General features: G+C 39.7%; 1 protein-coding gene across 3 annotated transcripts in view; it reads right to left on the bottom strand.

Annotated features, from left to right (window-relative positions):
• nol4lb (nucleolar protein 4-like b) overlaps nucleotides 1-22279 on the bottom strand; it is a 348974-nt gene extending 326695 nt beyond the window's left edge. For all 3 annotated transcript variants that reach the window (XM_063041305.1, XM_063041306.1, XM_063041307.1), the window contains exons 1-2: nucleotides 22102-22279; nucleotides 21654-21983 (exon numbers count right to left, since the gene is read on the bottom strand). In XM_063041305.1, the coding sequence (XP_062897375.1) occupies nucleotides 21654-21938 (285 nt within the window). In that variant the 5' untranslated portion in view covers nucleotides 21939-21983; nucleotides 22102-22279. The remainder of the gene's footprint in view (nucleotides 1-21653; nucleotides 21984-22101) is intronic.
• Nucleotides 22280-23620: the final 1341 nt, after the last annotated feature.

Raw genomic sequence — 23620 nt, 5'->3', positions numbered from 1 at the left:
TAATTATCTTCTTTTTTGTGCTGCATTGGATCCAGAGTAACAATTATTTTCCCCTTCACACTTGAGTAATGGAAGTGATGTTAAACAGTTTTGAATCCTCCCCCTTCCTTTCCAGATCTAATGAAGGGTCGTGGCCTGAAATCTCATTTGTTTATTCTTATCCATTGATGTTGCTTGACTTGTTGAGTTTCTCCAGCATTTTGCATGTGATCGTCCCATTTAGATTTCCCTTCCTCTCTATTCAGCCTCTTGCTGTAAAGCTGAAGCAGTTGTACTTAATTTATCCATATCAGATTAACACAATCTGTTTGAATTCTCTCTTTTAACTCATATTCCTTTGTGCCTATCTTCACAGAAAGTGTCGTCCAGCTACAATGGCTTGGGTGGCTTGTCATTTAAACCGGCATCAACCTCACCACCCTGGTCCAACAACAAATTCTTAGACGAAAATCCAATGTAGATTTATGCATGCCTGTTGGGATTTTTCACACCTGTAGGTATGGTTGGTAAAGTGGGGTGGGGGTGTAGGTTAGTGGGATGGAGACAAACTAATGACAATTGTTCCTGGGTGTATATAATGTTTAATTCCAGCCTCATCAGCATTATCAGTCTCCCCTTTGTCACAGAAGCTGCAGTGTTTGGCAGAGGAAGATTTTTAAATTTTTAACAAACTTTAGACTTAAACATTTCCTAAGGTGAAATATATTTCAAAACTTTATTCATACAAAGGTGCTTAGACACCCTAAAGGGCACAGTATCTTCTTTAACAGTTATTCTCAATTTATCATCAATACAAAATCCACATCAGTCTCACAAAAGTTTGTATTAATATACAAACACAACAAATTGATTCAGGAGTATCCCATCTAGCCTTCTGAGCCTGTTCTTCCATTCATTAGGATAATGGCAGATCTTCTGTCTCAGCAACTCTTTCCAGTACTATCTCCATATCTTTTGATTTCCTTGATGTCTACAAATCTATTGATCTCTGTTTTGAATAAACGTAATGACAAGAGTCTCCATAGTTTTCCCAGGTGGAGAACTCCAAAGCTTACCAACCTCTAGATGAAGAAATATTTCCTCCTCTCAGTCCCAAATGGCTAACTTTTTTTTTGAAATTCTTGTGGTTCCAGACTCATTGGAAAGAGGAAATATACTTTCTTGCCAACTTTTTCCAAGAGTTTTGCATGTTTCAATGGTATATATTTTAATAAGGGTCTTCTACGACTGTGTTTACACAGTGCTGAAGAACTATTCCTCAAACTGCACGAAGCACAAAGGATGTGATTTTCATTGCATGACAACTCCAAGGAAAGTACAGGCAATAGGAATGACCATTGTGTATGCATTTTTTGGACTTTTCAAAATCCTTTGACTCTTACAACCCAGGGGAATCAAAGAATTTTCCTCAAATCCAGGTGTCCTTTAATTTTTATTTCCAATTTACATCCACTACATGTCTACATCCATGTCATGATTTTAACCAATGGTTCCACCAGTGACTCAATCCCTGTGAGATGAGGATCAAGCAATATTGTGTCATCATGCCCAAGCAATTTTTTTCAGTCCTCCTCCCCCTATATTGAACCCAAGTCCAACAATCTCCTTGCGGTCTACAGGGTAAACCAAAAGCAGTTTAACCAGCATTATCCCTACTCCAAAAACAAAGCCACTTTCACCTCTGGCATTGAATTGCAGCCCTCGAATGGCACTCGAGTTCATGCACGTTCAGAGGCCGTGCTCCAACTCATCATAAGCTCATTGATTGGAATATGCAAAAGCACAGGTCTTACGCTGAATACCCTCAAGACAAAAGATCCTCTACCAAGCTGCACACTCCCTGATATAACACGATCCCCATCAATAAAGGTCCATGATTAAAACCCTAGAAAATATGGACTTTTCATAACAAGGTGACAAATCTAAGCAAAGGCAGATACCTGGGACATAGAACCAGCATAGCTGAGTGCAGGCCTTTTAGCCCACAGTGCTGTGTCATCCTTTACCTTATTCTAAGGTCAACCTAACCCTTTCCTCTCATATAGCCTCCATTTTTCTTCCATCCATGTGCCTACGTGGGCACTTCACCACTTTCCAGGCCCAGTGTTAAGTTTAAACTATTACCACTGCCTCCATTTTTCAGACTGTACAAAACTTCATACTACTTTAGAGGTACTATCGAGGTACCATTTGCTTTAATTCTTTTCCCCCCGGTATCACCTGTTACTTAATCATGTTTGCCATCCTCACCTCTGCTTCTGCACTTGGCTCAAGTGAGGAATCTCTAACTTTTCCCCAGTTTTAACTAAAGATAATTAACCCAAAACATTAAATGTATACCTCTCCACCGATGTGGCTTGACCTACCAATCATTTCCAGCATTTTAATTCATTGGTGATACAAATGTTTTTGAAATTGCATGCAACCAAAATTTATACTAACTGAGATAGTAAGATTGATTATTAAAATTTCAAGCAACATAACTTTTAAATGTTTGCAGTCTATATTCTGTATGGATCTCCTTGATCAAAGCAGTAATCCTGAAGAACATTTTAAATTGTACCTTTGCTAAAATTCATCTTCTACTCCAATGTGTCAGTACAATCTATGACCATGGCAGATGCAACTTAATGTGGATAAATGTGAAGTTATCCACTTTGGTGGCAAAAATAGGAAAACAGATTATTATCTGAATGGTGGCCGATTAGGAAAAGGGGAGGTGCAACGAGACCTGGGTGTCATTATACACCAGTCATTGAAAGTGGGCATGCAGGTACAGCAGGCGGTGAAAAAGGCGAATGGTATGCTGGCATTTATAGCAAGAGGATTCGAGTACAGGAGCAGGGAGGTACTACTGCAGTTGTACAAGGCCTTGGTGAGACCACACCTGGAGTATTGTGTGCATTTTGGTCCCCTAATCTGAGGAAAGACATCCTTGCCATAGAGGGAGTATAAAGAAGGTTCACCAGATTGCTTCCTGGGATGGCAGGACTTTCATATGAAGAAAGACTGGATGAACTGGGCTTGTACTCGTTGGAATTTAGGAGATTGAGGGGGGATCTGATTGAAACGTATAAAATCCTAAAGGGATTGGACAGGCTAGATGCAGGAAGATTGTTCCCGATGTTGGGGAAGTCCAGAACAAGGGGTTACAGTTTGAGGATAAAGGGGAAGCCTTTTAGGACCGAGATTAGGAAAAACTTCTTCACACAGAGAGTGGTGAATCTGTGGAATTCTCTGCCACAGGAAACAGTTGAGGCCAGTTCATTGGCTATATTTAAGAGGGAGTTAGATATGGCCCTTGTGGCTACGGGGATCAGGGGGTATGGAGGGAAGGCTGAGGCGGGGTTCTGAGTTGGATGATCAGCCATGATCATAATAAATGGCGGTGCAGGCTCGAAGGGCCGAATGGCCTACTCCTGCACCTATTTTCTATGTTTCTATGTTTCTATGAAAAGAATGTACAATGATTGAAAACTTAGATGCATAGTTGGGGAGACAAGAGTGATCCTTCTACAAGGATTATTCACAATAGGTACCTCGAAGGACAGAAGTACTACCTTCAATGCTACCGTGGCAAAATTCCCCAAAACGATTGGCAGGGATGAGGAGGAATTTCTTTAGCAAGAGCATGGTGAATCTGTAGAATTTGTTGTCACAGGTGGCATTGGAAGACAAGTCATTGGGTATATTTAAGGCAGAAGTTGATAGATCGGTCAGGGCATGACGAAATATGGGGAGAAGGCAGGAGATTGGGGCTGAGAGGAGAATAGGTCAGCCATGATGAAATGATGGAGCAGATTCCATTGGCCAAACAGCCTAATTCTGCTCCTATAGCTTATGCTCTACTAAGCATATTCACATCAGCATCGCCTCCAAAGCCAACATCCCCAGTACTGAGTCTCTATGCTCATAATGCTCAGCATATTTTGAATGCTTCTTTGAAAAGAAATCCGATGTCCTCACAGACTCCACAATCCTTGGACTGTGAAACAGAGAAAGACCCAGCAGAATGATTAAAAATGCCTTCATTAGTATAAAGTGGTGGGAAAACTACATCACTTTCTGTGTAATCACTCACTGTCCACATCAAAAATCTGTGATAGAGTCTACAGAATCTACATTGGCATCATCAATACCCAGAAAACCAGAGAAAAACAACTCGTCCTCAATGCCTAGAGAAATATCTATTAACTGTTCAATTGTGTTCAAGTTGTAAAATGGGAAAGAGTGACAGTTATTATCCAGTTATTTCATAAGACTCTGGTGACTGATAAGCTCAAAGATATTTGATAAAGAGAAAGCTTCTTTTCCTTTGTGACTGTTTTTGGGATGTTCCAATGTCCAATCAAACTGTAAGCCAAGGAAAACATTTAAGTGTTGTAAATAAGCAGCCAATATGCTCACAGTGACTAGATAAGGTGATTTAATAATATTTAATTAGGGATAAATGTTGGCCAGGATATTAGGGATAACTCATCTGCTCTTTGAAGTACAATAAGATCCTTTATTCCCATAAAAAAGATCTCTGGTTTAACAACTTCTCCAAAACACACTACCTCCCACCTCCAAATAGTGTATAATCCCTTCAGCACTGTATTGAATTTCAGTCTAAAACTTTCGAGCTCAATCTTTGAACCACAATATTCTGACTCGCAGAGTTTAGATTGTGTTACTAATTGAGCAATAACCAACATTTTAGCCTATTTAAATTTATGTACAATGGAGGAAACAACTCACAGATTTAATGTCCTTAATTACAAGATCATTCATAAGTGTATTTGAAAACAACTAACATGTTGGTTTCCTAAAGTTATGTTTCTATCAGCTTATGTAATTTTAGTATAATTTTGACCTACTTTCCCCTGTTATGAAATTATTTATAAATTTCTGTTAGTAAATCTTTTTAACCATCCAAACAGTATGCTCTTTCACAGACAGTATGCAAGGCACTGATTATAAAGAAGATACTGAAATACTCAAGAAGACGCTGATAAGTTGATGTATACAAGAATTAAATCTTGATACAGGGAGGGTTGTGTAATCACATGTTAATATCATAGCGATGGATTTAAGACTGAAGAAGCTAAGAACAAACTTGGAACACAAAAGTAGAATTTATTTCACATAAGAATCTTCTAAACCTAACCATTCATATCATATGACCAATACTTGTGATTTTTCTTAGTTGGTTTATCAGTTGGCGCTGAAATTGTTTTGCCTTTCTAACCTTGACTTGTATATGAACTGCTGGGGGGTAGTGCAAAGTATAAATCTTGGAATTTGCACTCAGTTTCAAACTGGAGTTCTGCAATGAAATGGTAATTATACCACAAAGGTACCATTTTTTTTTCTGAAAGCCAAAGTCTGATTCTGAAACAAATTCAGAGAAACAACCATTCAGTCCATTGAATCTATGCCAGCTCCTATAAGAGCAATCCCCAGAAATAATGCTTGGTAATTGGAAATTAGTTTATTATTATCACAAACTGAGATACAGTGAAAAATTTTATTTTGCATCCATCCATTCAGATAATTTCAAAACAAGTGCATCAAACGGTATAAAGGGAAAAGCAATAACAGAATGCAGCAAGTGCAGTGGAGGTAGACAAATAAGGTGCAAGGACCACAGGGAGGTAGATTACACCCATTTTAATTCCACTTCCCATTCCCATTCTGATATGTCTGTCCATGGCCTCCTCCACTGTCGTGATGAGGCCACGCTTAGGTTGGAGGAACAGCACCTTGTATTCTGTTTGGGTAGCCTCCAACCTGATGGCATGAACATCGATTTCTCAAACTTCCAGTAGTGCCCACCACCCTCCCCCTTCACCATTCCATCCCCTTTTCCTTCTCTCAGCTTATCTCCTTGCCCACCCATCACCACCCTCTGGCACTCCTTCTCCCTTTTCTTTCTTCCATGGCCTTCTGCTTCTTTCAGCAATCAACATCCCAGCTCTTCACTTCAGCCCCCTCCCCCTTCAGGTTTCACCTATCATCTTGTGTTTCTGTCTCCCCTTCCCTCATCTTTTAAGTCTACTCCTCAGCTTTTTTTTCCTCCAGTCCTGCTGAAGGGTTTCAGCCCAAAATGTCGACTGTACTCTTTTCCACAGATGCTGCCTGGCCTGCTGAGTTTCTCAGCATTTTGTGTGTGTTGCTTAGATTTGAGAGATAACGAGTTATCTTTATTATACATGAGGTACGTTCAAAAGTTTTATTACAGCAGGATAGAAACTGTCCTTCAGCCTGGCGTTTGCAGTGTTTTGCATCTTCTGCTCAATGGAAGGGCGTGCTGGGAGAAGAAAAAATTATCAGGGTAGGAAGGGTCTTTGATTATGTTGGCTGGTTTCCCAAGACAGAGGGAAGTGTACACAGAGTCATTGGTGAGAGAAATGGTTTAGTGTGGGATTGGGCTGTGCCCATAATTCTCAGCAATCTCTTGTGCTCCAAGGCAGAGCAATTGCCATACCAAGGTGTGATGAATCCAGATTCAATGCAACAAGTGAACAGCGCACTGATGATGTCTACTTGTGTGGTGACAAAGCACCTGAAAATGGACTGCCAAGATCAGAGAACAATTCAACCCGAGCTACACATTTTCTGACTTATTTCCAGATACAATGCTTTTTATTAGTGCATCTATAAAAATTGGTGAGGGTCAATAGGGAATTTCCATAGCCTTCTAAGAAACTTGAGACACTGGCGCATTTTCTGGTCCAAGTTGTTTACATGGTTTCACCAGGACAAAGCTATATGTGAAATTTATACCTAGGAACTTGAAGCTCTCAACCATGTCCACCTCAGCATCATTGATACATACATGCCACAATGCCACAAGACTCTGTCTCCTTCCTGTACTCCATCTCATCATTTGAGATCTGACCTATTATGGTGATGTCATCAATAAATTTTTCAGATCCCATTCCTCTACACTCATTCTGTTTCCACCATCATTTTAGGCAGTGAATACATGGCCAAAATTACTCTGTTTTTCCCCACATCCTCCTGTATCTTTTGTCCAAAATTTTTAATTTGTGGTCTTAGATCTTTGAATCATTCGCTAATGGAGACCACTGTCCTTTATTTACCTCATCTAAACTCATCTTTCTGGTATTCTCTCAACCTTTACTCAAAGGAGGGCACTCCCAGCATTGCGGGTCTAAAAGCTTCATCCTTCATCTCCAAAGCTATTTCAGTAAATTTTTTCTCTATCCTCTCCAATTTATAAATCTTGTCAACATATATGTTACTAATCATTCCTTGAAAACACACTGCCAGTTTCAAGGATTATGACACACTTATACCCAAATCCTCCATTACTTAACACTTAAGTGTTGTGCCATACTTCCATATTGTCCCTTTATATTTGTTTGGCCAAAATGCATCACTTAGTACTTCTTGGCACTAAAATATATCCACCATTTCTTATCCAGTCTATGTCTTCTTGCAGTCTATCAAAGATTCAAGGTACATTTATTATCAATGAATGTATAAATTATACAATCTTGAGATTTGTTTGCTTACAGATTGCCACAAAGTGAGAAACCCAAAAGAACCCAATTTAAGAATGAAAATAAAAAGTAAAAGACCAACACCCAATGCGCAAGAAAAGAAGAAAACACAAACCATGCAAACAATCGAAGTGAACAATACATTCCGAACCAAACGGCCCGAAGTAGGCCCAAAGCCTCACTTATCAGTCTATCATTAGCTTCCTCACACATTAAAGTTTTGTGGCATCTACAAATTTGAAAACATTACCCCACAAATCCATGTCTAAGTCATTAATATGCATCAAAAAAGGAGTGATACCAGCATTTGCATGCTGTTTTTTTAAAGCCAAATTTACTCTATGTGCTCTTGGCAACCCTCCAATTCCAAGGGCTTCAATTTTGATAACCGATCTTTTGTGTAGAACTTCATCAAATACGTACTATAAACGTGAAATCCACTGCATTTCCATCTACAAGTTCCATTAGGTTAGTCAAACAGGAATTGCTTTTACAAACGTTTGTAGAAAAGTTATGCTACCTCTCTTTTATCTACTTAAACTTCTCCAAGTTTTCCTTGAATATTTTTTCTAAAAATGTTTCCATAGCTCTGACTAAACTGACAAGCCTGCAATTTTCTGTAATTATTTGGCTTGTCCATATACACTTTTTTAAAAGCAATTATGTTACATTTGACATTTTCTGTTCCTCTGGCAAGTCCAGTGTATCTAGGGAGGATTGGTTTATTATGGCATGTCCTTCCATGCCCCGCAGCTACCCAAAATTCATCGGAGCAGGTAACTTGCAGCTACGCATAGCCAATCTCTCCAGTATCTCATTAATTTTCACCCTGACATTATCTCTGTGCCCTCCCTTTCTTCCAAGTTCCTCTTGCTTAGTAAACACAAATATAAAATCTTTATTTTGTCTTCAGTCTCTGTGCTTAGATCGCTCTTAATCCTTGATATCTGCATCCCTCCACTTACTATATACCTGTTGAAGACATCTGTGCTCCCATTTCCACATGCTGATATTCTCTTCCCTTTGCTAGCTGTATTTTCTTTTTCATTTCCCTGTCAGCTGCTACTTATTGGAGTTCTGTCACTTGATATGTATCACACACCTTCAACTCATTGTAAAATCACTTTCCTCATCTTCTTCCCTACTCCAAAGAACATAAGCAAATTCTGTTGACGGGGTGATAACAATATTTCTGTCCAGGATTTGGCTTTTGCACAGCCACATTAAAGACTCTTTTAAACTGTAAATGTACAACAAGGTGCAAAATGGATTTTATAGCACATTTCATGGACCATGCATAGCTCCAGCATTTTACAGTGAATATTTAATGAAAAAAAGAGATTGGAGCAGAGCTCTCACTGTGAATGTATTCAGCAATCTGGGTGCAAATTGCACAGTTTTATATGCTCATGTGCCAACAGTATTATAACTGAATAAAATATTCACTGAACTACATAATCAGGCAGAAGGCCAAACATAATTTTGAAGCATTTATTACAACAAAACTTGATATTCAATGAATGGTAACCTTTAGTTTTATAAATACATCTGAAAATGATCCATCACAGAGCATAAATATTTTTCATTGGATTGTCTAGTTCAGCATCAGATTTTCAATAATAAAGTATTACTTCGAAAAAGTACAGACCAGGTATCAGTTTCATTTTTATACAATGGCAAATTTCTAGGTATCCCTGACTTACTTGCTCTTTGATCATCTACTTCTACACTCACTGCCCAATCCAATTGCAGGACAAGTGCATTCATGTTGGCGATTTTAAATTAGAGATGAGTGCCTCTGACTCCCAAAATGGTGGGCAGAAGCCCACATTTTCCTGCTCTTTCCACTGTAGAAGGCCCTATGTAAGTGGGCAGGTGTGAACATTTTGGATATCCTTGAATGACAGAAGCTCATTTACAAATAGTATTGAAATAAGATTGCGCTGTGAAGGTAGTGATGGCTAATCTCCCCACTGATTTGATCAGATATTAAATTAAGGTTCTGTATGTACCAATAAAAGTGCAAAATAACTTTTGGTTTCAATAGGTACAGATGCTTCTTAGCTGTCTGTGCCAAAAACTGAAATTCTTAACTCTATTGCTTTTGTAACTGGCAAAATCTTCTAGACAATAGTTAATCACAAACTAACCAAACTAACTAACTGGATTTGTCAATCCATTCATGCATATAATCCCTTTAATCCCCAGCCTCATATTTGCAGGCAGGTGCAAAAATATTTGTTTGGTAATATATATTTTATATATTTATCTTGCAATACTTTCCCAACACTAATTTTAATAAATACCATATCAAGACATACATAAACCTATTATGCTCCTGGACAGATTTACTGTATAACAAGACACCAACATGACTTAAATCAACAATGAGTCTTGGAAGGAATAGGTAGCAAGGAAGTGCTTACTCTAACCAGAACATCAGGAGCCCCCACTGTGGTGGAGCCTCATCTTTTATTCTTGAACCATTCTATATAACTCAGATAATTCAGTTTGGGAGCTCACAACCAAACGATGGGAGTCACAGTGGGCCATTTTGCCTCTAGCTATGAAGCATGTTACAAATTGATTGCTACAGTATTTAATACAATGCTGCAAATAGCAAAGCTGTTTTTTTAAGTATAGAGCACTCTTGTTGTAATTTAAAGTATCGCCTGGTTGTACTGTTCATGAAGTTGAATTGACTCTAATTGGCTAAGAAACAAGATTAAGATCTCACAAAAAAGTTGCTGGTGAACGCAATTCAAGAAATACACATGAAAGTTGCTGGTGAACACAAATTTCCAGCATCTGCAGAATTCCTCGTGTTTGCGTTACGATCTCACATCATTGTTTAGGCAATCCATGTATTTCCATCATATGCTAATTCATGAAGAGAACATAATGTATTTGTGTAGATGATAAACTTATATAAGGTAGCTTATAAAATACCTCCTGGTAGAGCCACATGATGAAATTCCTTAATTAAGCACTTCAATCTTTTCAATCAAATAATGCCCGGTAGGTAATATTCAAGATGTTTTACTGCATTGTCATTCAACAAAATTGGACACACAACCTTAGAAACTGAAGATCTTTAATCCACTAGGCCAAGTGGGCTGAATGGCTTGATTAAGCTCCATGTCTTATGGCAGGGGTTCCCAACCTTTTTTATGCTGTGGACCAATATGATTATGCAAAAGGTCTGTGAGCCCTGTCTTATGGTTTAAATCAACAAAGGAAAGCTTGTTAAGAACAAAATCATTCTCCTTAATTTTGAACAGCCTTATTTTTGCCTGTACAACACATTTAATCATAAGTTAATGCTAGAACTGACAAAGAGTTGGCAAAGAAAAAGGAAAATTTTCAGTTGCTACATTGAAATAAATTTGGTGGAAAATACTTCTAAACAACACCTGTAGTATTCAACATTCATATGAATAGGTATGAGGGATGGTGTTATTACTGACACAAAAACATTAATTTGTGTTGAGTTTTAAATTCTGTTCAATTGAATACATCAATTCTGGACAATCAATTGACTACAATGGTAAGGTACAGGTAATTGTTGCATTAATACATTGTAAGCTGAAAAGAATTACTGTAGCATTGAATACATATATTTTTTAAAATGCTGTGATGCTATAATTTGATATGAATTTGTCATCTCTGGTGACCATTTCTTGGTTTATATTTAGAGCTTGGTTTATATTCTAATTCTGATTCTGAGCTTTACAGCAGTAATTAGGATACATTTATGCAGCCGTATCAATGGAATTGGCCTCTAAGTGCTTCTTAAATTTTGTTAGTTTTGCTGTCTATTATATTTGCCAATGGAATGGCTTTAATAGTGAGACAATTAAAGTCCCGATTAAAGTGAAGAGGATGATTGAAACATCAAGGCGAGTGCGGAAGTTTGGAGACCGTCTGGGTGTCCAACGCTCTGCAGTCTCTGAGAGGATTCCAGGAGGCAGCAGGCATGAACCTTATAACGGGCAAGCTGCAGGACAGGGCACAAGACAATATTTGCCTCTAATGGTTCGTCGATTAAAGCAACAAGGGAGATGGAGGCATTAAAGCAAGTGCGCGCCAGCTGCCTGCCTTTCGGTCAGTTGCTCTTTACCGGAGAGGGGAGAGCCGGCTGCAGTGCTCTGGCCCAGAGAGTATTGTCCATGTTTTTTCTGCGTTCTGGATTTAGACTTTGGAGTAGAGACACTATTTTTCAGTCTTACAGTTTTTATATTGTGTTTTATCTTGATTTTTTTTGTGGGGGGAGTGAGATTTGAGGGTTGATGTGCCCGACTTGTTTTGATCTTTCTTTTGTTTGAGTAGAGGATTTGAGGGTCGGTGTGTCTGACCTGGTTTGTTAGTTTTTTGTGGGGCGAGGGAGATTTGGGGGTCGATGTGTCTGATCCATTTGGCTCAGTTTTTGTGCGGAAAGGCGATGATGTTGGTTCCATTTTTTGTTTAGATTTTTTGCAGGCAGGTGGGATCTGGGGGTTGATGATCGTGCTGTCTTTCCTTTATTTTTTTTCCCTCAGTTTCATGGCTACCCAGAGAACTGAAGAATTTCAGAGTTGTATATTTTGATAATAAATGGAGCTTTGAACCATGAAGTTCTGATATATTTTCTAGTCTTTTTGTCATCCTAATTACTTTTTCCAAATAGAGTGAAGAAAGATAGAAAATGAAGAGAAAAAATGGAAAAAATTTTGAGCAGTTTACCAACCTGTAGGAATGTGACATTTGTTTCAATTGTTCCCTTGCAGGGCCAGACAGATTGAGGAATATTATAAGAATATATTATTTTCATTTAAAAATGACATGCTGTTAAGTATTAGTTCTAACTGCCTGCAGCAGTTATAACTAGCAATTAATGTGTAAATGTAGCAATTTCTTGTAACTCCAGAAAGAATAAGGGCAAACTGCCATTTTTACAAAGCATCAAGTAAAGCAACTTGTCCAGTATTCTCCTTGTTGCAGATCACTAGATAATTTACATATATACATTGGTCTGACTATTAAGTTCACTGTTATTTAAAGAGTAAAAATCTGCCTCATCTTCTTTTCTGGTCCTTCATTCATTCTATAGTTAGCAGCAGTGGTCTTACCTACAAGTAAGAGTTTTGCAGGCTTTAACTCTGCCTGGATCTTCAACTATGATATTTTGTATACATTGCCAAATATCAGCTATTTGATACAACCTAAGAGTTTTGAACTGTCAGATAATCTATTAATCCAAATCCATTTTTAAATACTTGACAATGAGATGAAAGATAATTGACCATTTTAGCACTTCTTTACCAGAGAATATATTTTATACATTTGTGACAACAGTAATATTATTGAAGAGTTCATCGGCAGATTTGGGCTAAAGGTTCAGAGATCCAAGGATAAATCCCATGATACAGGTGGCAAATTTAAATATGATAAATATGGGCAAAAGTCTGGTATCAATAATGGAGCTGCCAAACTGTTGTAAAACTTAACTGCTTTACTCAAGAGGAAATCTGAAATGTGCTTTCTGATCCACAGCGAGAGGTTGACACTCGACCATCATCTATAAAGATCAAACAAGCCACCCGTTTGTATTTTTTACAAAACTGATATGAAAGCTATGGCTGCATGTCAGCACATCCTTTTCAAGGAGATTTAGAAAATGGGTAGTCAGTGATGGTCATCTCATGAATGAAAGTGAAATAAAAATGAGAGAGAGTGAGAGTCCTCTTCATACTTCATTCTATTCCACCTCTCCTTCACACCATTTCTCACCAATAAGCATGCATGGAACTGATAGTAGGTATCTCCCTTTCAAACCTTTTGATTCTCTGTTCATACTTTCACTAGACTGAGATAGATTGTCCCTATTGGTGACTCTCCTTTCCTCACTAGGGAAATGCTGATGCTTCTCACCTTCTCTAAGGATGCACTTCTGCCTAAGTAATTACTCTTTAAATAGTGACTGAATGAGCCCATGTTGTACCAGCTAGCAGTTTTAAATGAGAAAATTTAATAGCCAGAAAATATCGTTAGCATTGATTTTGGCTGCAAACACAAGTTAAGTTGGTAAATACTGAATAAAAGCTATGAATGGCATTTAGTTTGGATAATTTAAAACACCTAAAATACGATTAAAATATCAATTGAATGAGGTGACATTTGAGGCTGTTTTTGCGAACAGCCATACAGAAGGCAGTACTCTTATTGACACCATTCCATCCATGTGAAGGAAAGTTCTAAAAGTGTGTGCTTAAACATGCATGAAGTTTTACATATCACAGTCAAAATATCATTGAAATTCCTTAAGTTTGCAGAGCAATCACAATGAAAGCAGAAATTAGATTATACATTCTATCCACAACTTAGAAACAACTCTGTCGGCCCAACAGGTCTTTGGCAAGTCTTGTGTTCCACATGAACTTTCTCTCATCTCACTTTGTTTAACCTTATCAACATATCCTTCTATGCCTTCTTCCCTTACTATGTGTCTAACATCTTCTTAAATATATCTACACCACGCCAACTCAATTGATCACGATAATAAGAATTTCATATTCAAATCACCTGGATTTTAAAAAATTCTGCTGAACAACTTGTTAGAGTTATTGGCAACATTTCCAAATCTGGTTTTCGCTGCAAATAGGAACATCTTTTCTATTCCAATCTTTTCACACCTTCAATAACATTAAAGATCCACCAAACCAGCCCTTTCTTAAAAGGGAAGTTACAAGAGTCCCATCCTCTTTATTTATTACAAAATATAACCACACAAACACTTGTCAATTGTGACAAGATTTGTATGCTATAATGGGCTACAATGTGAAGTTGCAAAGTGTCACTAGCTACAAAGCATCCTTTCCTGATGAACCATATGTGTTCTATGCATATCTGGAACAGAAGGTCAATGAAATGAGATCACCTGCCTTCGATGCCCCTATACCCACGTTTATCATTGCAGACATTGGATTGGCCTTCCTGAGAGTGCAACCGTGGGAAACAACTAGCCTGGATGGATATGCTGGCAATGTCCTCGAAACCTGTGTGGATTATCTGGCGGAAATAATTACATCTTTAACTTCTCTCTACTCCCATCTGAGATTCCCAATTGCTTTGAGGAGATCACTATCATCCTGGTGCCAAAGAAGGGAAGGTAATGTGCCTTAATGACTCACACTCAGTAGGTCTAACATCCATCATTATGAAGTGCTTTAAGAGGCTGGTGGTGGCACATCAAATTTAGCCACTGAGACAACCTTGGCCCACTTCAGTTTGCCTAATGCAGAAACAGGTCCATAGCAGAAACAGTCCATATAGATCTTTTCCAAACCAGCCAACTTGTGTAAAACAAGGTACATTCTAGTTCTAGTCCATAAGACACAGGAGCAGAATGAGGGCATTCAGCCCATCGAGTTTGCTCCATAATTCCATTATGGCTGTTTAATTATCCCTTTCAACTCCATTCTCTTGTCTTCTCCCCGTAATTATTTTGAACTTATTCGATCCCCACTTTTTTGTTTACTGACACTATTTTGGAACAGATTGTTGTTTCTTCCTATTTTTCCTTCAAATTTGCACCCCTTGATCCTCCAGCTAAAGCCTTGCCATCACATGGTCAATTTCCTCGTCTGATCTTTTCCAACTTTCTATGGAGGAGGATGTTAACAGCTGCATAACATCACTAGACACACCCAGAGAAAACAATTCAATGATGTGTTCAGAGCCTCCCTAAGAAATGTAACATTCACATTGACTCCTGGCCCATGACCACTCTAAGTGTAGAAGGAACATTTAGTGTAGTGTTGAAAAGCTCAAAGCTATGCAGTGGGGTCAACAGATACTGTATCTAAATGGTGGAAAGAGTTGACTATCTTACAAATTAGCCATTTATTCATCACACTAGTCACTGCCTGCCCCACATGTTCCATTGCCTTCCAGTCAAGATGGCTCCAAGCCATGGTATCCGTGGCTCAGACTTAGTTGCTTTTTCTTTAATTGTGTTTTTAGGTTCATGATGATGTTTTTGGAGACACTGAAGGTATTAGAGCTCATGTTATGATTTAAGGAGAGGGATATGGGGAATTAGAGGTCAGGTCATTGTCTAGGCCTCCACTCTGTGTTTTAAGGCCAGTAACGTGGATGTGGGATATCTGTGGTCAGCTATTGTTCTGGGAGACCAGGGAGGACAAGAGTGAGGAATTGAGGATATATAAAAAATCATTTTGAACCTGTACAACCTCTGGCTAAAAGAATAATTGGGACTGAATAGGAATTCTTGAACTGAAGAAAACTCTGTCCTCAGCAGTTAGCCAAAAAAAAACAGCTTATACTGGTTCTTCCTTGGTTTGCAGAGAGACACATTGAGAGTTGATAACATCATACATAGTACCCTTGTTTGAGTAAGGAGAGGAGGTCTCGCCGATAAGGACAGGAATGAACATCCGTCTGTAATTAAGTCAGGGCCTTGTAAAGGGAATAACTGATAAGGGCTGGACAGTACATCCATCTGTAATTAAAACCTTGATTTAGTGAACCCTCTTATTTGTAACTAACTTTTGCACCAACAGACTTGGTGGGAGTACCAGTTCTAATAACATCTGCAACAGTAATGAATGGGGCTTACTATGTATAAATATATGGCTGTAACCTGACTAAGTGGGTCCACTTGTCGGATGATACTTACAGTACTTACATGCCTTCCCTTTGACAACTGGGTGTCAAACTCCTGCAGGAGGATGCGCAATAAACTGTTGTAACCATAAGAAGCTGGCCTCTCGAGTTTAATTCAGATTCAACTTTAACAAGGGCTGGTGCCCCCACCCCTTCAGTCAATGAGGTGTTGGTGGATTCTGGAATCAGATTTCCATGCGGGCAGGAAGCACAAAGGTATGTGAGTCAGTGAGATTGGAGTTTGGGGTTCAGTCATTGGCAAGTCTAGAGTTCAAGGCTTAGTGTCTGCCTTTGTTGTCATCAATGAGTCCTGGGGTCATAGGTGAACTGGAGTTCTGTGATTCTCTGCAAGTCTATTGGGGGAGTCAAAGCCCACCATCTGTGAATCCACGAGTCTGCTGGAAGCTGTCCGAGGGAGGACTGGGGCTTGATTTGCTGTTGTTGTTATGTTGCCTGGTGTGTTGTTATGCCAAGCATTGTTGGCACTGGAATGTCCGCCCACACGTGTCCCCATCACATCACCAGGTTGTTAACGCAAACAACACATTACACTGTATGCTTCAATATACGTGTTATAAATAAATGAATCTGAATCTATGGTTTTCACATTGGCTTCATAGGCAGCATCAGAACCTGCAAAATCTAACTGAAAATGAGCAAGTTTCAATATAGGGAAATGTCCAACAAAAATAATTTAGCCATTAATCCTGTAGCTTGCTTTGAATACTCTTTGCTGCTCAACACTATGCAATGACTTTATTCTATTCTCCCAATTTTCCTGGCTTTCATCATCTATTCTGATATTTTCCATACCAGTACTACCAATTTTCTTTTTCCGCAGCTTAAGTGTTAGCGAATGTGATAAATACAACCAAATCATTACCTTTTCTCAAACTTCTTCTCGTGCACTGCTGACAAATATTAGTGTTTCTTTGTTCTCACTTTTCAATGAACTATATTTTACTACGTCTGCCAACTCCGAAGCAGGGCCACTACAGTTCACACCCTCACCCACCTTCCAAAGGGCCATTACCTCTGCACTGCTCCACTTTACACTTCCATCACCCAATACCAAACCTGTTTCCATCCACCCAAACTTCCCTTAATACATTTCCATGCAAGCACAGCAGATTCAATAACTATCTTTTCACGTCCTCACTTTGCAGCAGCTTCGATCCACAAACACTTTCCGCAACATCATACAAGCTACTTGCACTTCTTTCAACTTAGCATTCAGTCTTTGATATTTCCTGTTAATTTAGACTCTCTGCTGCTTTGGAGAGATTATTAAATAGATTGAGACTACTTTACTGAGCATTTCCATTCAATCTGCAAGCAAGACCTTCAGCTTCCATTTACTTGCCACTTCATTGTTCCAGTCCCTTCACCTTTGTCCTCAGCCTCATGTAATGTTCCATTAAAAGTCAGGAAAAGGCATTTCATCTTTCCTGTAGAACACAGAACAGTCCAGCCCAACACAGTGCAGGCCCTTCAGCCCATCTTCTTCTAAAATCAATCCAACCCTTCCCTCCATTTTCGTTCATCCACGTGCCTATCTAGGTGCTTCATCACTTTCCAGGCTCAATGTTAAATTTATACAATTACCACTCCCTACGTTTTTCAGATGAACATTCCCACTGGCACTAAAGTTCAGATGCTGACAGCGATTCCATGACAAGTTTTCTTCAATGTTTTAATAGTCCTAACTGAATGAATTAACTTGCCTGCTAAATCAGTGACAGAAGACTGGCCTGCGCTCGCTGACATTCTGAACGCATATTTTATAATGCTATTCTAAATAGTGGGTTTCTCCAGCGTTCAATATTTATCTTGCTGAAGACAGAGTTAATGTATTAAGAATGAACTTTACAGGGCATGGGTGTAAAAATACTAAGAGTTTGCAAGATATTTAAGGACAATAATGACAGGATTTAATGGGCCGAAACTCCTTCCTCTTTCTTCAAATTCTTTATTATTTAAATCTTAGCGATCAAAAAACTTAGTTTCTTAGTCAACACATTTAATTCCCCTCTGTACGTGCCTGATCATCTGTGCAGACAGAACAACTCAAGAAAAGCGCAACAGAAAGGGTCTCAGACCCGAAATATCGCCCTATTTCGTAACACATTTTTCTGGGTACTTTTTAAAAAAAAATGTTTCCTGTGCTACGATGATCTGTTGTGTTGATTTTAAAAGAAATTAAGACCGGGTCCTGTCTGCAAATATTAAACTGGCAAATTCAATTTCACAGCAAGCTGGTGGGGAGGAACCGCAGTGTCAGATGGAAGTTGTGTCTTCTGTTTATTCCATACCATCTATTAGGCAAAAAAAAACAACGCGGTTCACTCTAGGCGGGGAAGTCCGGTTATAAATATACCAATGTTGGTTTGGGCTTTTTTTCCTGCCTGTGCTGTCACTCAGTTTTTTTTTTAACAGAATGTTTATATTATATATATATATATATAGGAGGAGGTAAGGTTGGGGAGTATAGCAGAGAAATGAAATCTCTCGCGGCCTCCAAGTAGTTGTGAGCAACCAATTGTGCACCACCGGGAGATTAAGGTGGTTGTATCTCCTCCGTATTTGTTTAATTAGCCTCATGTCGGGCCTCTGTCCTGAGCACAGCTGTAAAACAGAGCGTTGGGAAAAGCCATGACCGTGCTGGGTGGGGAGGGCTCCCATTAAAGTTAATAACTGAAAAGGCGAATGGAGCTGAGTGCCTGGGTCCACTCTGGTAGGGAGACAGGTAATGAGTGTCACTATGGTAACGCCAGTGTCTAGATGAGAAGTAGGATCCTGGTAGGCGAGCTCTAATCCCACAGCATGTGCTCTGAAGCTGTGTAAGGGACGGCTCAGAGTTATGGTTTCATAAATGCATTTAAAATATGATCGGTCAGGTATTTAACGGTGTAAGAACGCAATTTACAATATGTAGGCACTCAGAATTCTGCCAACACTCTGTATTGGTCTGTATATTGTACGCAATCTGGCCTCTTATATTGAAACAATTACATTTCTAAATACCACGATTCATAGCAATGTGCTTCTTCAATTTAAACTGAACTGGGCATTTAGTAAAGATTACGGTCAATGAAAGGGGACGCCTAAAACAAGGTTAGGTTACAGATACAATTTTACTTAATTTCATATTGTTACAAAATAATAAACAAACCAATTGCATTTAAACAATAAATGTACAACGATCACTTAAAATGAACTAGTTGGTGTGGACGTGGCCTGATTAGGGCCACGTGTTTTCAAATTTCAAGCGAATGAAATTGGAGAGTTCTATTTCTGAATAACTTGGATCACCAATTTATTGGCTGCTGGTAACCGGACTTTAATTGGCGATAAGATTCAGCTCGCCCAGTCTCACAAAGAAATTAACAATGTAGTCAGTATAAACTGACAGTCATAATCAAACAACGAAATCACTAGGCTCACCAAAACAAACTAGTCAATTTAGCAGCTAATACAAGTTCGTAACATTCAATAATTGTAAATCATTCCTGTTCTATATTTACAACAAAACTTAATCGGACACTAACGGTACAGTAATGTAAAACAGCTAGATACCTGTCAGATCAGATCAGATACCCGAGTAGTGTGGGTTTGTGTTACCACTCCCCTCTCCCATCAGGAAAATATTCTAGCAACACCCCCCCCCCAAAAAAAACATCCGTCCAATTGAGAGAACACCATTCCAGTGCCGTCCCCTGCGACTCAATTTTGCCTCAAAATAGAATTCAATGCAATAAACCTGCCAACGCGAAAACATTTGTGACAAGTTTTCAAGTATTGAGATTATTAATCTATTTAATGAACAAAGGTTCCCAAAATTTATCTGACAGCGATCAACCAAAGTGAAATCAGTGCATTAATCTAAAGATCTTGTAAAATATGACAACGATATTTTATGCACAATTCAACTTTACTGTTAATATTTAAAATTATGTATAAATGGCTAGCGTTAATATTTGGAAGGAAGTGAAAATTAACTAAGAGTCTTCAGTAGAAAAAGCGCTGAGCACTGACAATACGCACTCGTCCTCCAGCACAGAATTAGGAGCTGGGACGCAGAGCTTGTTGCCTGGCGACGAAGTACACCCAATGTATCACAGCCTGACTTCCACACTTATCTAAATTTGACCTCTTTCCTTATTGCTCTTGGAAAAACCAAAAAGGTTAGCGCTAAATAATCTACATCGCATAAATCCATTATGTGCCAGCGTTCTCTCCACATACACACAAAAGAAAATTCCAGTAAAACAGGTTCCCAATTTCCCTTATTAATCCGATTTCGTCCCAGGCGCCTTTCTGTTTTCCACTTGTGGTTTCCGCTGCTCTCCTCCGCCAGGACTGGCTCATTTAGCTAATTATAATGAACCAGAGAGCGTGGTGCTTGGCACTGCTCATCCAAGTGCAATTTACCTGGTCAGGGGAGTGCTAATGCAAGCTAATTAGTGACTACAGTAGTCAGTGAGAAGCACTGAGCAAATGGGAGGGGGTAGGGTCGGGATGGAGACAACAAGGCGAAACGACCAAAGGGAAGGGAAACTAATAATCAGGCAGGGCAGTAAATGTCACTTTTCTTATACGTCGCATTTTTAAATCCATAAGGTTTACTTTTAATAATCCTTCTCTGGAATTAATTTAAAAATCAAAATGAAAGCATCCTATATTCGTACAAGAAAACGGAAGATACAACTGGCATGAGTGTCAGACGTGGTGGCGACTGGCCAAATAAAAACCCACATCGTTTAAGATGGCACTGGATAAACACAACGATGGGGTAAATATGGGAGAAGAGACTGGTGATGGTGATAGAAACGTACGCACATTTTTTTTTAAAAAAAAGACCGTTAGAAAAATAAACTAGGAGGAAGAAAAACAGAGACTGATGGGTAGAGGGAGCAGGAAACAGTTGATGTGTACCAGGGGGCATCACGACAGCCCATCGCTGCAGAATGGTATTCCGGAACATCCACCTATGGCAAATGTGCTCTGGGATTCCGTTATATTTATACATTGCGTGGGCAAAATTCCCACTCTTTAAACATAGGATGTAAGTGAATCGTGAAGTTCACCTTTCCTATTAATGTTCCACACCGGCCGATTTGTAAACTCGTGTAAACTTGCAATAGCATTTTGCAGTTGAATGACTGTGGATTTCATCCTTATCTGGACGACCTGCATCTGCGACTCTATGAAGTGGCTTGAATATCTAACAATGATTTGGGGATTGGAGCCGAACGAAGTTCAAATGCAGGACTCTGGTATTTGCAGCGAGCATTCATTACCTAATTTTATGTACAGAAGGGTAACCAGGTGTTCCGAAATCAAGCAGCCATACACAAAACTACGTGCCAGCTAGAAGCCTCCCAAACCAGCACATAGCACAGTAACTGTTTCAAGACACACAGACAAAACATTTATTGATCAGATAAGTAAATAAATGTTCCCACTCTGGAGACTAACCGTTGTTTTTACTGGTACGTACACCGCTGGTTTTCCGGCAGCACCCTTTTTCTGATCGCCCATCCCCAGCTGGAATCCCTTGGATTTCACCCAAAATTTGAATTTTGCATTATCAACTGAGCTGAGCTCCACTCCGCTCAGGAGCTGCACAATCCGGTCGTATTTTCTCCGAGTGACCGTCTTTGTTTTGCCCGAATCCCCGTAGGTCCTCAGACACCAGTCCTGAAAGTGACCGTACATGTCGCGATCTCCGCCGCTCTCCCAATCGATCGCTTTGTTCGCCATGAAGAAAGGAGGGGGCAAAATCTTTACATCTCCGTAAAAATTCCCCTTTAACAGGAAAGAGAGAGAAAAGAGCTCAGTCAGTTTGGGAGCACTTCGGTACCTTTCTGCAGAGGATCTCTTCACACTACCCCCTCCCCCCAAAAATAATGCAACAGAAGCTTACATAGATAGTCCGGATCAATAAACCTAATGGCCAGGCACGGTCAGTGCGGTATAGGCGGTGGATCTAATTGTGGAAGAGCAGCTTGTTGCAGGTTGGATGGGCTGAATTTGGAAATCACTTGCTGGGAGGCTGGGGCTGGGTAAGGTCCGGTTCAGCCGTTCTAGGTGATGGTGTAGTGTTGTAAATGCGCCTCCAGAGGGGTCTCTATTCTTGGTCCAACCCCCTTTCCTCTTCCTCTTCTCACCCGGTGACCTGATTGGACACAGGGACAAAAGTTTCTCGGGTGACAGCCAATCAATGATGTCACGGCCAGATGTCCCATTTAGGAATGCGGCGGCGTGCGCCTGCGCGGTTTGGGAGTGGAGCGCGGGGTATCCTGCGTAGCGCACCTCCGGAGCTTACAACAAAACCCCTGCTGTTAGCTTGGTTTCCAATTCTCCTGGCTTCTGCATTTAAAGTTACCCGCATGGAGCTTTTTTTTTTGGATTTTGATACTCTGGGACACGGGCGGACCTACTATAAATAATTTAGGCTTTTCCTCCGCAAATGTCATTTGTAAGATTACATTTGAAGTCCCACTTGACCAAGCAGGTTAATGGTAAATGAATCCTGAATCATATCCATAAACTTGTCGTAAAAACAACATTCAGCAGGTCAGGTAAAGTGACAAGGCATTAACATTTCACGTCGTCGAGTGCCCTTCTCCAGTTCTGATTAATCTTCTACCTGAAATGCTAGGTGTTCTCCTCCCCCCGCCACAGATCTTGCCTGACCTTTAAAGTGGTTAAGTGGTTCTATGGAGACACAAGAGACTGCACCTGCTGTACTCAGGAGCAAAATAGAAACAAGCCGCTGAAGGACCCGAACAGCTCAGGCAGCATCTGTGCTAGAGAAAGGGATATTGTATGTAAAACCCTGCCTCTTAACCGGGCGCTAGAGGGAAGACAGCCAGTCAATAAAAAAGTTAGAGGGTGGGGGAGAAACAAAGGCTCATAGATGATTGGTGGAATAAAATAAGGGAAAATGGTGGGCAAATGGATGGGGGGGGGGAGAATAGGGGAAGTGACCAAAGGGAACAGGAACCTTGGTGAATAGGTAAGTACATGATGAGTAGGTGGAATGAGATGACACCACCATCAAAGACATCTTCAAAAGGCAGTACCTCAAGAAGGCAGCATCCATCATTAAGGACCCTCAGCACTGGGGACATGGCCTTTGCACATTACTGTGATTAGGGAGGAGATACAGGAGACCTGAAGGCCCACACTCAGTCTTTTAGGAACAGCTTCTCTCCCTCTTCCATCAAATTTCATGAATACTGTCTCACTATTCTATTTTGCACTATTTACTTTTTATTATAGCTTAGAGTAATTCTTTATCTCTTGCATTGTACAGTTGCCACAAAACAACAAATTTCAGGACATAATGTCAGTGATAATAACCCCGATTTTGATTCTGCTTCTGAGCTGGACCCAACAGGAAGGTTTTAGGGCCCTCTCCTTCTTTCTGGATACACCTC

Source organism: Mobula hypostoma, chromosome 2, assembly GCF_963921235.1.
Source record: "Mobula hypostoma chromosome 2, sMobHyp1.1, whole genome shotgun sequence".
NCBI lineage: Eukaryota > Metazoa > Chordata > Chondrichthyes > Myliobatiformes > Myliobatidae > Mobula > Mobula hypostoma.
The sequence above is the reverse complement of the archived record's forward strand: the minus strand, read 5'-3'. Positions and strand labels throughout refer to the sequence as shown.